Source organism: Schistocerca gregaria, chromosome 1 (assembly GCF_023897955.1).
Source record: "Schistocerca gregaria isolate iqSchGreg1 chromosome 1, iqSchGreg1.2, whole genome shotgun sequence".
In the NCBI taxonomy this organism is placed as follows: Eukaryota; Metazoa; Arthropoda; class Insecta; order Orthoptera; family Acrididae; genus Schistocerca; species Schistocerca gregaria.
The window spans coordinates 1,200,964,889-1,200,983,901 of record NC_064920.1 but is presented as its reverse complement, the minus strand read 5'-3'; the positions used below and the strand labels follow the sequence as shown (position 1 = coordinate 1,200,983,901).

Here is a 19,013-nt window from a genome sequence, read left to right as displayed (position 1 = left end):
CAGGAAAAGGTTTCCATGACTTAAGCTGATTCCTGAGTTTTGAATTTTTGTTGAAGGGGGATGAGTGTAGTGCCACTTGACAGATTTTCACTTATTCTCTTAGGTGTGGTGGTAAAGCCATGTACTCATCCCTCATTACTCTTCTGTTGCGAAAAGGCTCTCTGTTACTTAAAAAATGACCAAGAAACTCTCACATGGCCTTGACTCTGTCGATTTTTTATTCTGTAGTAAGTATCTTCAGAAGGCATTGCACACACACCTTATGATATCTTAGTGGATCACTCACTATTTCATGAACAATGGTTAAAGCAACTTCAGGACACAGTTTGTGCAGATCATCAATGGTCACACAGAAATCAGAACAAATATGCTATTCAAGTTTTTGCACAAGTTCATCAGTTACTATGGATGGGTGTCCACTTCTCTCTTCATTGTGAATTTCTGTTCTTCCGAAAGTGAAATTCTGTACCCATTTTTTTTACATGTTGCCACGAGAGAACCTCGTCCTCATACACTGACATGATTTCATGATGCACTGCTGCAGCACTCATGCCCATGGCATTCATGTAGTGTCTCACAGCATGCGGTTTGCACTTGGTGGAGACAGAATGATAGTGCTCATCTTTACTCATCGCAACACAGACAGACAGAACGATAATGATTACTATTACCACTTATTCATTTCAATGTGCACTACTATACACAATAGTGAAAAACTAAATTCTCTGGTGGAGCTACCGGCCTTGTAACCTTAGTTTCCAGATATCCCTTGTGTACACTGTTGAATAGTCAATGAGTCATACTGTGAAATGAATGACCAGGGGTCAAATTAAAATAGTTAAGCCTTTTAACAGCAACACACACACACACACACACACACACACACACACACACACACACACACACACACACACACCAGTGGAAAAATCATCTGAGATAAAAAAAAATCAACCAGTCCAAGAGCAGAGAAAATCTCCAACCTGGCCAGGAATCAAATCTGAACCCATTTGCATGGGATGCAACCACGTTACCTGTCAGCTCAGCAGGTGGATGGAATAATGACAATACGGAAAGGATAGAATGGTGCTCAACACCTAGAGGAGGCATTAAGTGGTAGGCAGGCACACTGAATAAAGACTGCTTGATATTATTTATGTTGTCCGAGACAACAGTACCCATGTGTGTGTGTGTGTGTGTGTGTGTGTGTGTGTGTGTGTGTGTGTGTGTGCGCGTGTGCATGAGCGTGTGTTTTGTGAATGTCGGAATGTATATTTGTTTTGAGTGTTTTTCTTCTAAAACAAATATGGAAAAATTGAACAAAAGCAATGATAAAGAGTGTATAACACCTGGGACCCTGGGATTAAAGTGCTGTATCTTGTGTTAGGAAGAGAGAGCTCTACATAATTCAGAGAATAAGCAGTAGTCAACATTTGAAGCTCCATTACCATTACAAACTCCATTCAGTATTGCTGAATCCTCCACCTTACCATTACAAAAGCACAACTCATATACTATGTTAAAAAATGAAACACTCCAATAATAAGGCAAACACTATTTGGTTCATTATTAAACAGAAAACAAAGAAAACTAGTAATCCAAATAAAAGTGAGCCCTCAGAAAATAGTTCTGACAGAAATGGTGAAAACTTTCAAGTCATTTGCCACCAAATTCAATGAATCCTTCCTCACCGTGGCTGCAAACATTTCCCCCAGTAATAAACATTAGAATACAGACACATTACATTTACTTGTGGAGACAATGCAAGCAGCACAAACATACATTAGTTTCAGAAATGCAACGTCCAAGGAGATTGAGGGATTGATCAGGTCAGTAAAAAGTAGTAGTTTTGCTGGCTATGACGGTATTTCTATGGTTTCTAGCAGAATATTAAAATCTTGTGCAGAGTTGATAGGATTACCTGTAAGCTATTTTTGTGGTCAGTCAATGACTTGGGGCATATTTTGTGACAGCCTTACATATGCTGCAATGATGCACATCTACCAAACTGGAGATATGCAAACCACTTCCAACTTGAGACCATATCAATCCTTCTAGTCTTTTCATAAGTATCTGAAAAAATGACATATGATAAAACACTGGTTCATTCACCTGATCAGAACTTGTTAACCACATCTCAGTTTGGCTTTTGTAAAGGATTCTCAGTACAGAAAGCAATACTAGACCTCACAAATGAAGTACTGACAGAGCTAAATAAGAAATATTATCATGAAAGTGTATTCTATGACCTTACCAAAGACTTTGATGGTGTGGATCACAAAATTCTAGTTGACAAACTAATTTTTTTGGCATCAATGGCATCTCTCTTGCAAGATGGAATCTGGCTTCATTACAGGAAGCAGAGTCTCATTAACAGACTATATCCATGAGAATAATTTCAGAATGGGAGAACCTAACATGTGGAGTGGGACAGGGATTAGTACTGAATGTACTCTTTTCTTCTAACCTACATAAATGATCTTCCAGTTACATGAAAGGTTGTACTAATCAAGGGTCCAATCATAACCCTAACAGATGTGTCTCAGGTAAATAGCTGAACAGGCATACAAGTGATTCACAGGTAACAGTTTAGTCTTAACATCACAAAGATTCATGTTATGCATTTTCAAAGAAACAATAATTAGCTTTTAATGCCACAGGTCATACACTGAAGGAATGAAGCACAGTACTTAAAATTCCTTGGGGTCTAGCTGGATACAAGTTCAAATGGAATCAATACGAGGGTCAATTAATCAAACTCAGTTCACTATGTTATGCCCTCAGAAGCATCTCCAGTTGTCTTAATCTAAAGAGAAGAATGTTGCCTTACTATGAATATTTTCACTTCCTGCTGCCTTATGAAATGATCTTCTTGGGAAGTGCACATGAAGTAAATAAAGTGTTTGTTCAGCAGAAGTAAGTGCTAAGGATATTGTGTAAAGCAGATAACCATACAGCTTGCTAAAGACTTTTTTAAGCATCTCAGAAGTCATATATCTACTTCTCAGTACATTTACTCCTTAATGGTTTTTCTTGCTGATAATAGAAATAAGTTTCAACCAAATTGCAATATACACAGTCACAACACAAGACACAAAAGTAATTTTCATGAAGATTTTGTTTTCTTGTCCAGGGTTCAGAGTGGAATATGTGCTTTGTTGTAAAAAAAATTCACCAAGCTCCTGCAAGAAGTTGGGAATCCTTAACAGTTCAAAAGTGAACTAAAACATATCTCATTAGCTGCTTTTTCTACAAATAATCTGAGTATCTAGATTTGTATTGAAAATAGTTGTTAGCTATGTGGGAAGTCACAGTGTCGAAATTGTATAACAGTAATAATGTACTGTAAACAGAACTCAGCATTTATAGATGTAAAAATATTTTCTTTAAAAATATCACTGTAATCAAATAATTATGAAATTATTAAGCCAGTAGCTTTTTCCAAGCAGCAGCATTCTTATTAATTTACTCAAATACATGTGGGTGGAATAAGGGTGCAAATCAGTAAGAAGTGTAGTGACAGTGTCATGTTCATACCGAATAAAGTTTCGGTTATGTCTTTGTCTCATGTTAATGGATACATTGAATCATCCACATCCCTGAAGGTTCTCATTCTTGATGGGATCTGATGGGTGAATGAATGAATGAATGAAATTGATCTCTAACCAGATTTTAGTCAATTTACATTCTCCAGAATGAGATTTTCACTCTGCAGCGGAGTGTGCGCTGATATGAAACTTCCTGGCAGATTAAAACTGTGTGCCCGACCGAGACTCAAAATTGGGACCTTTGCCTTTCGCGGGCAAGTGCTCTACCATCTGAGCTATCGAAGCACGACTCACACCCCATACTCACAGCTTTACTTCTGCCAGTACCTCGTCTCCTACCTTCCAAACCTTACAGAAGCTCTCCTGCGAACTTTGCAGAACTAGCACTCCTGAAAGAAAGGATATTGCAAAGACATGGCTTAGCCACAGCCTGGGGGATGTTTCCAGAATGAGATTTTCACTCTGCAGCAGAGTGTGCACTGATATGAAACTTCCTGGCTGATTAAAACTGTGTGCCCGACCAAGACTCGAACTCGGGACCTTTGCCTTTCACGGTCAAGTACTCTACCATCTGAGCTACCATCTCCGCAATATCCTTTCTTTCAGGAGTGCTAGTTCTGCAAGGTTCGCAGGAGAGCTTCTGTAAAGTTTGGAAGGTAGGAGACGAGGTACTGGCAGAAGTAAAGCTGTGAGTACCGGGCATGAGTCGTGCTTTGATAGCTCTGATGGTAGAGCACTTGCCCGCGAAAGGCAAAGGTCCCGAGTTCGAGTCTCGGTCGGGCACACAGTTTTAATCTGCCAGGTAGTTTCAATTTACATTCTGTTTCTGTACAGGCAGAAGGTGTGGTATTCTAACAGGGATCAGCCTTTCATGCTTTCTGAATTGCACTGAGACTCATGACACATGCTAGAGAGTACCTTATCATTGAGAGTGGCTGCACCTGCATCAGATCTGGCACACTGCATATCGTGGAGCATTGTCCACTGATTCAAAGAAGGGTCATACCTTTCCACTGAGTTAAGGCGATTTCTTCCATCATTTCCTCCTATAGCATATATTTTGTCACCTGTAAATATAATGCAAACTAACAACAAAGTAAAGTTCTACTGCAATAGAATAAAATCTGAAAACTTAATCTTGGACATAATATAGAGATGTTACTTACCAGTAGTCCATTGCTGTTTCTTTTGTAATATTTTTATACATACTCTATTTAATACCATTTTTGTTAAAGCGAAAAGCAATAAATCACATAAAACGACTTACGCAGATACACACACACACACACACACACACACACACACACACACACACACACACACACACACACACACACACACACACACACATACATACATTAACCTGGGTGGTAATGTGAAGTCCTGGGAAGAATACAAATGTGCCGCTCAGCACAACTTTCTTGACTTCTGTTCTGACTTCATAACCCATATCATTTATATCCTCCACCCCTAATACCAGCTTCCTTGATCTACAGGGATGAAAACTGTACTTGAAACACATTCCGTTCAGCAATCTTTCTAGCCTCTTAATATCCTCTAGCCTCTGCACCCCATCCCCTCAATTGTGTCAGGCCAAAAACCAGGGCCTAGTTAGTGTATAGAATGAGTTCTGTAACAGTTGTCTCTTTGAGTTAATGTGAGCCTAAACTTATTCAACATTCAACATTGTTTTTCATGATGAAATCTTGTGTAGTAACGTCACCTACCTACATACTATGCACACCACTGTATAGCATATAGCAATGGCAGAGGGTATTTATCATGGTACTAAATATTGCAGTTTCTTTCCATTCCAATGACATACTAACACTGGAAGAAAGACTGCTTAAATGCACCTGTTTATTGACAAATCAGGTCTACTTTTATATATCGCCTGTTGGCTTTCTGCCTCGAGTTCTTCAGCAGACATTTGTTTCACAAATTTTCTCAAATTTAACGAGTGTGAGTGGCTAGCATTGTCAAGGTTTCACCCTGCATTAATGGTGACAGAGTGGAGTACAGCCCACAGCTGGAGATTATATGTACCTGTCACTCCAACATCCTTTCCTTGGTCATTTCTTCTGTGGTTCTCCCCTTGCTACCTGCGATCATCGTTTGATGCAGCATGGGAATCCAAGATCTATTTATCTCAAGGTTTTCATCTTTCTTGTTGAAGCAGATGCCATACTTGTGAATTTCTATGGCTTCCATGAACAAGCAGGCACAGTAACTCTTATTCACAGCAGAACTTGTATGCCAGCAAAATTTATTATGTGGGCAGTCTCACTTAGTGCATACATTTTTTCACATGTACAGGATATGTGGTGTATGCTTGAATTGCAAATGGGTCTCTTTTGTCAACTGCTGATCTGAGATGGTCGTTTACTTTTTGGTTAGTTTGTAAATCATTTTGGGCTGTATAGGGATTATGCTGTCTGTCACTCTGGGTATGTATGGCTATCAGTGTACATTTTCCATATGGACCATGAAGATCAGATCAGAGAAATTAGGACTAACTGGAGACACACAGCCAGTCAGGTTTTACTCACTGTATTTGGGAACGGGAAAGGAAATGACTGCTGGTGGAATGTGGTACCCCTACCCTGCACTGCATGGGGGCTTGCACAGTACGGTATGTATCTGGATGTAGATGTAAATTTGTCCTTATGATGTTTCACCCTCCCCCCATGAACCATGGACCTTGCCGTTGGTGGGGAGGCTTGCGTGCCTCAGCGATACAGATGGCCGTACCGTAGGTGCAACCACAACGGAGGGGTATCTGTTGAGAGGCCAGACAAACGTGTGGTTCCTGAAGAGGGGCAGCAGCCTTTTCAGTAGTTGCAGGGGCAACAGTCTGGATGATTGACTGATCTGGCCTTGCAACATTAACCAAAACGGCTTTGCTGTGCTGGTACTACGAACGGCTGAAAGCAAGGGGAAACTACAGCCGTAATTTTTCCCGAGGACATGCAGCTTTACTGTATGATTAAATGATGGCATCCTCTTGGGTAAAATATTCCGGAGGTAAAATAGTCCCCCATTCGGATCTCCGGGCGGGGACTACTCAGGAGGATGCCGTTATCAGGAGAAAGAAAACTGGCGTTCTACGGATCGGAGCGTGGAATGTCAGATCCCTTAATCGGGCAGGTAGGTTAGAAAATTTAAAAAGGGAAATGGATAGGTTAAAGTTATAGTGGGAATTAGTGAAGTTCGGTGGCAGGAGGAACAAGACTTCTGGTCAGGTGACTACAGGGTTATAAACACAAAATCAAATAGGGGTAATGCAGGAGTAGGTTTAATAATGAATAGGAAAATAGGAATGCGGGTAAGCTACTACAAACAGCATAGTGAACGCATTATTGTGGCCAAGATAGATACGAAGCCCACACCTACTACAGTAGTACAAGTTTATATGCCAACTAGCTCTGCAGATGATGAAGAAATTGAAGAAATGTACGATGAAATAAAAGAAATTATTCAGATAGTGAAGGGAGACGAAAATTTAATAGTAATGGGTGACTGGAATTCGAGTGTAGGAAAAGGGAGAGAAGGAAACATAGTAGGTGAATATGGATTGGGGCTAAGAAATGAAAGAGGAAGCCGCCTAGTAGAATTTTGCACAGAGCACAACTTAATCATAGCTAACACTTGGTTTAAGAATCATGAAAGAAGGTTGTATACGTGGAAGAACCCTGGAGATACTAAAAGGTATCAGATAGATTATATAATGGTAAGACAGAGATTTAGGAACCAGGTTTTAAGTTGTAAGACATTTCCAGGGGCAGATGTGGACTCTGACCACAATCTATTGGTTATGACCTGTAGATTAAAACTGAAGAAACTGCAAAAATGTGGGAAATTAAGGAGATGGGACCTGGATAAACTGAAAGAACCAGAGGTTGTACAGAGTTTCAGAGATAGCATAAGGGAACAATTGACAGGAATAGGGGAAAGAAATACAGTAGAAGAAGAATGGGTAGCTCTGAGGGATGTAGTAGTGAAGGCAGCAGAGGATAAAGTAGGTACAAAGACGAGGGCTGCTAGAAATCCTTGAGTAACAGAAGAAATATTGAATTTAATTGATGAAAGGAGAAAATATAAAAATGCAGTAAATGAAGCAGGCAAAAAGGAATACAAACGTCTCAAAAATGAGATCGACAGGAAGTGCAAAATGGCTAAACAGGGATGGCTAGAGGACAAATGTAAGGATGTAGAAGCTTATCTCACTAGGGGTAAGATAGATACTGCCTACAGGAAAATTAAAGAGACCTTTGGAGAGAAGAGAACCACGTGTATGAATATCAAGAGCTCAGATGGCAGCCCAGTTCTAAGCAAAGAAGGGAAGGCAGAAAGGTGGAAGGAGTATATAGAAGGTTTATACAAGGGCGATGTACTTGAGGACAATATTATGGAAATAGAAGAGGATGTAGATGAAGACGAAATGGGAGATACGATACTGCGTGAAGAGTTTGACAGAGCACTGAAAGACCTCAGTCGAAACAGGGCCCCCGGAGTAGACAACATTCCATTAGAACTACTGACGGCCTTGGGAGAGCCAGTAATGACAAAACTCTACCAGCTGGTGAGCAAGATGTATGAGACAGGCGAAATACCCTCAGACTTCAAGAAGAATATAATAATTCCAATCCCAAAGAAAGCAGGTGCTGACAGATGTGAAAATTACCGAACTATCAGTATAATAAGCCACGGCTGCAAAATACTAACGCGAATTCTTTACAGACGAATGGAAAAACTGGTAGATGCAGACCTCGGGGAAGATCAGTTTGGATTCCGTAGAAATGTTGGAACACGTGAGGCAATACTGACCTTACGACTTATCTTAGAAGAAAGATTAAGAAAAGGCAAACCTACGTTTCTAGCATTTGTAGACTTAGAGAAAGCTTTTGACAATGTTGACTGGAATACTCTTTTTCAAATTCTAAAGGTGGCAGGGGTAAAATACAGGGAGCGAAAGGCTATTTACAATTTGTACAGAAACCAGATGGCAGTAATAAGAGTCGAGGGGCATGAAAGGGAAGCAGTGGTTGGGAAAGGAGTGAGACAGGGTTGTAGCCTCTCCCCGATGTTATTCAATCTGTATATTGAGCAAGCAGTAAAGGAAACAAAAGAAAAATTTGGAGTAGGTATTAAAATTCATGGAGACGAAGTAAAAACATTGAGGTTCGCCGATGACATTGTAATTCTGTCAGAGACGGCAAAGGACTTGGAAGAGCAGTTGAACGGAATGGACAGTGTCTTGAAAGGAGGATATAAGATGAACATTAACAAAAGCAAAACGAGGATAATGGAATGTAGTCAAATTAAATCTGGTGATGCTGAGGGAATTAGATTAGGAAATGAGACACTTAAAGTAGTAAAGGAGTTTTGCTATTTAGGAAGTAAAATAACTGATGATGGTCGAAGTAGAGAGGATATAAAATGTAGACTGGCAATGGCAACGAAAGCGTTTCTGAAGAAGAGAAATTTGTTAACATCGAATATAGATTTATGTATCAGGAAGTCGTTTCTGAAAGTATTTGTTTGGAGTGTAGCCATGTATGGAAGTGAAACATGGACGATAACTAGTTTGGACAAGAAGAGAATAGAAGCTTTCGAAATGTGGTGCTACAGAAGAATACTGAAGATAAGGTGGATAGATCACGTAACTAATGAGGAGGTATTGAATAGGATTGGGGAGAAGAGAAGTTTGTGGCACAACTTGACTAGAAGAAGGGATCGGTTGGTAGGACATGTTTTGAGGCATCAAGGGATCACAAATTTAGCATTGGAGGGCAGCGTGTAGGGTAAAAATCGTAGAGGGAGACCGAGAGATGAGTACACTAAGCAGATTCAGAAGGATGTAGGTTGCAGTAGGTACTGGGAGATGAAGCAGCTTGCACAGGATAGAGTAGCATGGAGAGCTGCATCAAACCAGTCTCAGGACTGAAGACAACAACAACAACATGATGTTTCACTTTGCCCTAGCATTAGATTTTGTGACACTGCTTACGCAACTAGTGAAGTACCCATTGGTTCTTAGAACACTTTCCAAGTGTTGCATCTGGCATCCGAAGTGCTGGGGCTTACTTATTTGCCTTGTGTGCTTTACATGCATATTAATCATTTCCATTTCTTGCATTGGGTGATGCTTTTACAGTTTGTGCAGGTACTGGTCATGTGCATCAGTTTTTAATATGTGCTGTGTCGCAGGTTCCCACCATTCCTCATAACCAGCAATCAACATTTCTCATCCATTGCCTAAAATTATATTTCCTGCGTGTGTTAAAATATGCTGAAAGAAAACCATTGTCCAAGAAAGGCTCACCAGATGACATGGAAAATTACTGCCTCATCTCTCTGCTGCCAGTTTTTGCCAAGGTTATACAAGGGATTGTTGCAAAACATCTCGAAAACTTACTTATAGAAAACGATATCATAATTAAAAATCAATTAGGATTTCAAAATGGAAAAAAATACAATAAATGCTATCAGGGAATTCACTGAAAAGATAGATTTTGCTTTAGACAAGGGTAAATAGGCCACAGGTACTTTTTGTGATTTGACCAAACCTTTTGACTCGGTCAGTCACTTACTACTTGTAGACAAATTAGACAGATACGGGATTGTGGACAGGGCATTACAGTGGTTCAAATCCTATTTGTCAGAAAAAAAAGTTATTCTAAATTCAAATAGAAAAAATAATTCTCGGACTGGAAAAAGATTTGTACAGGGGTCCCACAGGGCTCAGTTTTATGGCCTTATCTTTTTAAGTTGAACATAAATGATTTACCTTTAAACATTGAGGTTCAATCCATTTTACTCGCAGATGACACCTCGGTTTTAATTGAAAATGATAATTTAGAACAAATTAATGGTACTGTGTAAAATATAATGGGAAATCTAGAATTATGGTTTCAGCAGAATGGATTAAAGCTCAATGTCACAAAAACACAATTGGTGCAGTTCCGTGCTAAAATAACATTAGCATCTCCCATAAATATAGTGCATGGTGATCAGGAAATGACTGAAGCAAGTTCTGTAAAATTTCTAGTTACAAATCTTGAAAAAAATTTTAACTGGAAAGCACAAGTAGACTTGATATGTGATTGGTTGGTTTCCCAGCATATGTGATATTTCCAGGGCTCTTGGATGTCCAGCCCGATGCAATCGTTGAAGTCCCACGATATTTCGGCAAATAACCTTTCTGCCGTCAGCAGGTGGTTCTGATGGAATAGTCTGCACATTGTCGGTGTTATGTGATTCTTGAGTTTCCCCCAGCGTATTTGATAATCAAAATATCCACGGGTGTACTGCCGGTCTACAGTGTCCAACGGGCACAATATTTCGGCGATCATACATGTCGCCATCATCAGGTGAGCTCCTGTGAACGTGCCGACACGGAGATCCATACGCTATGATTGCTCAGGGGGAACTGGGTTCGGTCGCGGCGGCGGCCGATTTAAATACCCTCCGCCCGCGGCGCGCTCCCTCCGCCGTCCGCGCCCCGCGCCACGGTAGCGCGGTGGAACAGATTGCGACGGCGTCTGAGATGACGTCGGTGTGATGGCTCCGTCCGCCGTGGTCGTCACAACTATACGTTTGCTCGATTACTCTTGATTAACCCAATCGCTGGTTCCCAAGCCTTGCTAAGATTATAGCCACAGTCACGGCTTATGAGGTCGTCATTGGTGCGAATTTCGATGGCCTCTCTAACAACGCTGTCCCAGTATCTCGACGTCTGTACCAGAATCCTTGTGCGTTCATACTCCATAGCGTGATTTTCCGACAAACAATGTTCAGCGACCGCCGACTTGCTCGGATACATCAGTCGAGTGTGCCTCTGGTGTTCACGGCATCGATCCTCGACGGTACGTATCGTCTGACCAATATACGACTTGCCACATTGACACGGAATCTGGTACACGCCGGCCTTCCTCAAACCGAGGTCATCTTTGGCGCTCCCCACCAGTGCACGAGTTTTATTCGGAGGACAAAACACAGTTCCGACCCGGTGTTTCTTCCAAATGCGGGCGATTTTCCCCGAGAGTGCTCCTGTATATGGAATAAACGCAGTGCCTACCTCCTCCCTCGTGATTTAATCCATCTCCACAGGTCGTGCTGTAGTGGTTGGGCGGAGAGCACGTTGGATCTGCCACTCTGAGTACCCATTTTTTCGAAATACAGTTCTCAGATGGCCCAATTCCTGGGGTAGACTCTGTGTCAGAGATAGTGCGTGCCCTATGTACTAGAGTTTTAAGTACCCATTGCTCTGTGAAGGGTGGTGGCAGCTGTCTGTGTGCAAATGCAGATCAGTGTGCGTTGTCTTCCGATACACCCCATGACCTAGGGTGCCGTCAGCCCTTCTCTTGACCAAGACGTCAGGGAAAGGTAATTTACCCTCCGTTTCAGTCTCCATAGTGAATTTGATGTTGGGGTGTATGGAGTTTAGATGTGTAAGGAAGTCAAGGAGTTTATCCATACCATGTGGCCAGATGACGAACGTGTCGTCCACGTAACGGAAAAAGCAAGTAGGTTTCCATTCGGATGACGACAGGGCTTCCTCCTCGAAGTTCTCCATGTACAAATTCGCTACCACCGGTGAGAGTGGGCTACCCATGGCGACTCCTTCCGTTTGTTCGTAGTATTCTCCTTTAAAAAGAAAATACGTGGAAGTCAAGACATGCCTAAAAAGTTCAGTGGTATTCTCGTCAAACCTCTGACCAATCAACTCTAGCGACTCTCGCAGGGGTACCCTCGTAAACAAGGAAACGACGTCAAAACTCACCATGATATCTGACTCATCCAACCTTAAGCTATCAAGGCGTTTAACAAAATCCACGGAATTACGGATGTGATGAGGGCATTTACCCACATAAGGACTTAATATTCCCGTCAGGTATTTGGCCAACAAATATGTAGGTGCCCTGATGTTGCTGACAATGGGGCGTAATGGTACCCCCTCTTTGTGAACCTTCAGGAGTCCATATAGTCTAGGCGGTACCGGACCTTGGGGTAACAATTTCTTAGCGTCACCCTCCGGTAAATCTGCGTCCTTGAGGAGAACCCTCGTCTTGTTCTCCACCTTCTTTGTAGGATCTTCCGGTAGAAATCTTCACTTAGCAGGCTCTGCATCTTATCAGTGTAGTCCTTATGGGAGACAACAGCTGTAGCATTGCCTTTGTCTGCCGGTAAGACAACAATTTCAGAGCGCTCCCTCAGATCACGAATGGCTGCCCTCGCTTTACTGGTGATATTTGACGTCATGGGCTTGGATTTCGTCAATGCACGACAAGTTTCACGATGTATTTCCTCAGCTGATTCAGGCGGAACCTGTTCAACAGCACTAACAATTTCTGCGACCGGAGTGAACTTGGGGTGGGATCGAAGTTGAGACCTTTCTGCAAAATCGAGACCGCATCATCACTCAACAGCATCACTCCAATTGATGACAGTCTTGCACGGAACCTGCAGAGATGGTTTGTCAAGGAGACGTGAAAACTTAGCTGTTTGACGTCCTGTTGCCATTTTATGGGCGGGATCAGCTGCAACCCATCAATCCAATCCCAGGAAAAAGAAGTGAAATTACTAGCCAATTGCAAATGTAATTTGAGTAATTCCTGTGAGATAAACTCAAGGCTCCGGCGGGTGAATTGCACTCCCTCACGTACCAATGCGAGGCTGGCTTGTTTCTTGATTCTCTTAGCTGCTGCAGAATCGATGAAGACAACGCACACTGATCTGTATTTGCACTCAGACAGCAGCCACCACCCTTCACAGAGGAATGGGTACTTCAAACTGTAGTACATAAGAAGCGCACTATCTCTGACGCAGAGAGTCTACCCCAGGAATTGGAACATCTGAGAACTGTATTTCGAAAAAATAGGTACTCAGTGTGGCAGATTCAACGTGCTCTCCGCCCAACCACTTCAGCGCAACCTGTGGAAATGGATAAAATCACGAGGGAGGAGGTAGGCACTGCGTTTATTCCATATACAGGCGCACTCTCGGGGAAAATAGCCCGCATTTGGAAGAAACACCGGGTCGGAACTGTGTTTTGTCCTCCGAATAAAACTCGTGCACTGGTGGGGAGCACCAAAGATGACCTCGGTTTGAGGAAGGCCGGCGTGTACCAGATTCCGTGTCAATGTGGCAAGTCGTATATTGGTCAGACGATGCGTACCGTCGAGGATCGATGCCGTGAACACCAGAGGCACACTCGACTGATGTATCCGAGCAAGTCGGCGGTCGCTGAACATTGTTTGTCGGAAAATCACGCTATGGAGTATGAACGCACGAGTATTCTGGTACAGACGTCGAGATACTGGGACAGCGTTGTTAAAGAGGCCATCGAAATTCGCACCAATGACGACCTCATAAGCCGTGACTGTGGCTATAATCTTAGCAAGGCTTGGGAACCAGCGATTGGGTTAATCAAGAGTAAATCGAGCAAACGTATAGTTGTGACGACCACGGCGGACAGAGCCATCACACCGACGTCATCTCAGACGCCGTCGCAATCTGTTCCACCGCGCGACCCTGGCGTGGGGCGCGGACAGCGAATGGAGCACGCCGCGGGCGGAGAGTGTTTAAATCGGCCGCCGCCGCGACCGAACCCAGTTCCCCCTGAGCAGTCATAGCGTACGGATCTCCGTGCCGGCACGTTCACAGGAGCTCACCTGATGATGGTGACATGTATGATCGCCGAAATATTGTGCCCGTTGGACACTGTAGACCGGCAGTACACCCGTGGATATTTTGGGTGTTATTTATGTCCATCAGGTGGGCTTCAATTCCCTGTGGTGGCAGTCCGATTGCAGCCTTTGACATTCCAATTGCGAGCGCCGATGCTTTGATTGAGGCCACCGACAATCAGTTTGCGGGTGCCAACCCAGGTCCATGCCGTCCCTGGCATCATGCCAGGTGGTGGAAGAAATTACCGTTTCTTGATGTGCTTGTAGAGCGGAAATCAAATGGCACACTGGGTCATAGCGTGTATCGAAAGGCTACACATACAGGCTTATAGGTACATGCCCCGAGTTGCCACCATCGTGCACAGCTCAATGGGATGCTCAACACACTGGTTCACAGGACATACACGATAACGGATGAACAAAATCTGCACAAAGAACTCAAACACTTAGAAAATGTATTCTGCAAGAATGGGTACAGTAATCGACAGATCCAGGCAGACCTCAGATGATGGAAACACAGCAGAAACGCAGGTGAAGAACAGTCTAAAGACGAGGAACCAGCATTGCCTTTCTACTGTATGCAGGCAACATGACAATAAAAATTGGGGACTGCTAAAACAACACAAAATTGACACGGTCTTCCGACCACTCTCCAAGATACGCGCCTTACTGGGGACAGTGAAAGACAGATTTGTCCTCAAGAAAGCAGGCGTATATAATACCCCATGTGGTTGTGGCAAAACCTACCTCAGTCAAAAAATTTGAACAGTCAAAGACCGATGCAAAGAACACCAACACCACATGCACCTAGGCCAGCCCAACAAATCAGCACTGGTAGGACACTGCTTGGAAACTGGTCACAACACGAAATATTAAGAGACGAAGATCCTGACCCTCACCAGCTTCTACTGGTACAGCATCTTCAAGGATACCATTGAAAGTTGCGTAACAGACAATATCATAAACTGAGTCAGAAGTTTTCAACTGAGCAAGGCATGGAAACGATTACTTAGCTCCATCAAGGAGTCACACCTCAAGTGGACACAAGATCCTGCCACGATGGCCACCGGGGACACGCCAAGGGATTCTGGATCTTCCACCACCCAGCGTGAAGCCAGGGATGGCATGGACCTTGGTTGGCACCAGCAAATGGTTTGTCGGCGGCCGCAACTGAAGTGTCGGCGCTCGCAATTGGTATGTCGGCGGCCGCAATCGGACCATTGGCACAGGGAATCGAGGCCTGACTGATGGACATAAATAACACTGACAATGAGCAGACTGACCATTCCATCAAACCCAGCTGATGATGATGGAAAGGTTATTTGCCAAAATATCATGGGACTTCAACGATTGCATCTGGCTGGACACCCAAGAGCCATGGAAACAACATATGTAGATTACTTAGCAAACAAACTAAACAGCCTAGCTTATGCAGTGAATGTGTCTTCTGGTTCACCCCTTATGGACACCAGAAAGCTGGTCTACCAAAGCTACTTTGAGACTACGGAATACATATCTGGGGAAACTCAACGAACAGCTTGAGATTACTTACTCTTTAAAAGAAAATCATAAGAAACATGTGTCTAATCTAAAAAGGAACATAATGTTGCCCATTATTTTGAAAATTAAAAATACTAACCATTCCTTCTCTATATATCTACGAAATATTTATATTCATGTATAAAAATCAAAACTCACTTGTCAATTTTATTTTCAGCCACAATTACAGTATCTGTCACAGATACAGTTTCAATCTTACCTCTCATAATTTAAAATTTTCCACTCAAACACCACTGTACATGAGATTAAGAATTTACAATAAATTAAATAACGCAAATGTGATAAATATGGAGTTTGACCCACTAATAAAATTGTTATTTAATGCACTATTGGAAAAATGTTATTATTGAATTGAAGAATTCATCCAGGACAGTGTGGCAATTTGAAAAGAAAAATAAAAGAATAAAGATTGTGTATTGTGTACTAAAATGTTAATATATTGTATAAATTGTATTGAAAGTTGCAAAATGACCATGTGTTATACATGTTCTTGTTAATTGTTCATGTCTAAAAATTCAGAAATGCATGCTTAAATATGTTAATTATTATAACCTTATTTTTTAAAAGTAATTTTACGTGTCTCCAGTACAAAAATCTTTGATTTGTAACTGTATATTATGAGATGAATATGTGGCGTCGATCCACAGATCGATAGGCCAAAACATCATATGTGTATTATGTCTTCGACTTGATCTTTGTTTTTGTATACTTCCAGGACCTCAGTTCCCACCTAGTCTTTGACCTGTACGTTTGTCATAATAAAAGTATTGACGATTAGAAGCGAGAACCATGGTCATTACCTTACCACCTTGATATCTCCTTTAGTAGTAACTTCGAAGTTCGAATAATCTGTCGAACCGAGTACAAAATGACTACTGCGCTGGCTTCCGCGTGGACCTTTGTCCGCTACACAATGGCCTTCTACAACACGCCGCCGCCGCCCGGTTTTCACCAGCACCAGCAACTAAATTCCAGCACGCCAGCTGTAGTCGGTGCCCGACGTGAATTTCCGCAGTCCTATAGCGTCGAGAATCCAGGGACCTCGTGAGGTGCAGTGGATTTGAACATGACGCTAGCGATCTCTGACTCCGGCTTTGTTAACCCGGAAGTGATTCAGTTTCCCGTGCACAGCAGTACAAGAAACCACTGCACACTGATACTAAACTTTAATGCAATTATTGTAAATAGTGGGGAGCATAGTTTTCATAATGTACCACAATAGGACGCCTTTTTGAATGTGCAAGCTCCAAGTGTGTATCACTCCGCACCGATTGCACACTACGTCAATGACATTCGCCAGCCTGTTACTCTGAGTGTTCATCAGTGCAGTAATTTGAGTGCGTCAGGTTCCACCAAGCTCATCAGTGACTCGGTGATGGACAATTTCACTGCAGATGTGGAGGACCAATTGCATAATAGCCTGTCGAGCAACCGCCGTGACCACTTTGACCTTCTGCCGCAACAACCAGTCCCACTTCGCTCCACTGCCCGGCTTCCTTCTAACGGATTTCGCTTCCCCTCCAACTACTGTGAACACAGCCGGCACGTCTGCTTCCTCTCTACCGCCCTCACAACGCAGAGTTAACTTTGACTCGCCTACTCCTGCGTCCGCGAGCAGCTGCACGCATTCTTCGACTGCCAGTTTGTCGAATCTACCGAAACTTCCAGCATTCAAACCTGCCCACCCGGAATTCTGGTTCAACCTGGTCAAGCAAACTTTCAGTGTCTGTGCACTTGATGACAACGCCCGTTTCACGTGCCTCATGAACCACGTTCACGACTGTGTCGACTTAATTTATGACCTGGTTAAGTCACCTCCTCTGAATGAGAAGTACACTACAGCTAAACAAGGAATACTGGAACGTGTCTCCGAGACAAGAAGAGAAAACATTCGACAGCTTTTCTATGAAGAACGCCTCGGCGACAGATCTCCGTCCCAGCTGTGGCGATGCCTTCAACTTCTCATTGGTGAATGAGACACGCTAGACGCCACGCTCACTGAGATTTGGACGAAAAAGCTGCCTCTGTCTGTCCAAACGGCCATCTCTGCCTACGAAGATGGACCAAATAACGAATGCTTGTGTGCCACTGACCGAGCCTATTCCGCCCTACTACGTGAACGCCGTGCCCAGCAGTCCGGCAGGTACGCCCGTTTCCAACCACAACCAGGGCCCCAATGTGGACGCCCCACTAAACCTAAGTCTGTCAAGCTCGCCGCACCACCGGCGCCTTCACGTCCACACAACAGCACATCTGACCCTGCGGAAGATTCTGGGCTGCCACCGTCTGACCACTCGCAGGAGTAGATATCCACCCATAAATACTGTTTCTTCCAAGCAAAATTCTGGGATGAAGTACGCAATTGTAAACTACCATGCTCCTACCCAAACTTCACCCGCAGTTAGGCTGTGACGCCACCTTCTGTGACGTAAACAACAGGCGCTGTCCCACGCTCCATTCTGTGTCCAACACTAATGCTTCGAATGGGCGAGTCTACGTCCTCGACTTGAACTCTGGCACAAACTTCCTCATCGAGAGGGGTGCAGATGTTTCCCTACTTCCATCTCGTCTTGCTACCGAAAAGATCTGACTACACAAAACTGTCCTACGTGCTGTAAACTCATCTAGTTTGTCGTGCTTAGGTTGTACTTCATATGCAGTGTCCCTCTCGCCAGAGTGCAACCTGAAGTGGTCTTTCCTGGTGGCTGACATCAACGATCCCATTTTGGGCATCGACTTTCTACGACACCACAAACTGTGGCCTGACCTCATCAAAAATACAGTGTTCTACCCCCCTGAGCACGAACACATCCCGTGTGCTTCATCGAGTGTCAATAGTACTGCTAAGCACGTCCACCTGGCTAGGAAGTGTAATAACCCCTCCTCCGAGCTCTTGTCATGGACAAATAAGTGGCTCACAGAGCGTGTCGAGTCTACACACCTGCACTTGGAACGACTTGAGCTACACCGTCACCTCAACGACTTAAGTTACGGGTTATCTTCGGCACGGCAGCAGCCTGCAGCACACGACGCCTCGGTAACACACAAGGTTAGACAGTGCCACTACAGTGTTCTCGCGCCCGAGTGCATTTGCGACCGTGTGCCACATAAACTTACAGTGTCCATGCTCCCGCCAACTCTAACTATGTTAATTCGAGTGCACATTCATCCCCCTCCTCCCTTGGGCAGCTACCTTCCCAAGCGCAGGTTAATGTTT

General features: G+C 43.4%; 1 protein-coding gene across 1 annotated transcript in view; it reads right to left on the bottom strand.

Annotated features, from left to right (window-relative positions):
- The window catches only part of LOC126298732 (kelch-like protein 10), a 151,967-nt gene that overhangs the window by 70,296 nt on the left and 62,658 nt on the right, over nt 1-19,013 (bottom strand). Inside the window, exon 4 of the mRNA XM_049990211.1 lies at nt 4,464-4,630. Coding sequence (XP_049846168.1) covers nt 4,464-4,630 — 167 coding nt within the window. The remainder of the gene's footprint in view (nt 1-4,463; nt 4,631-19,013) is intronic.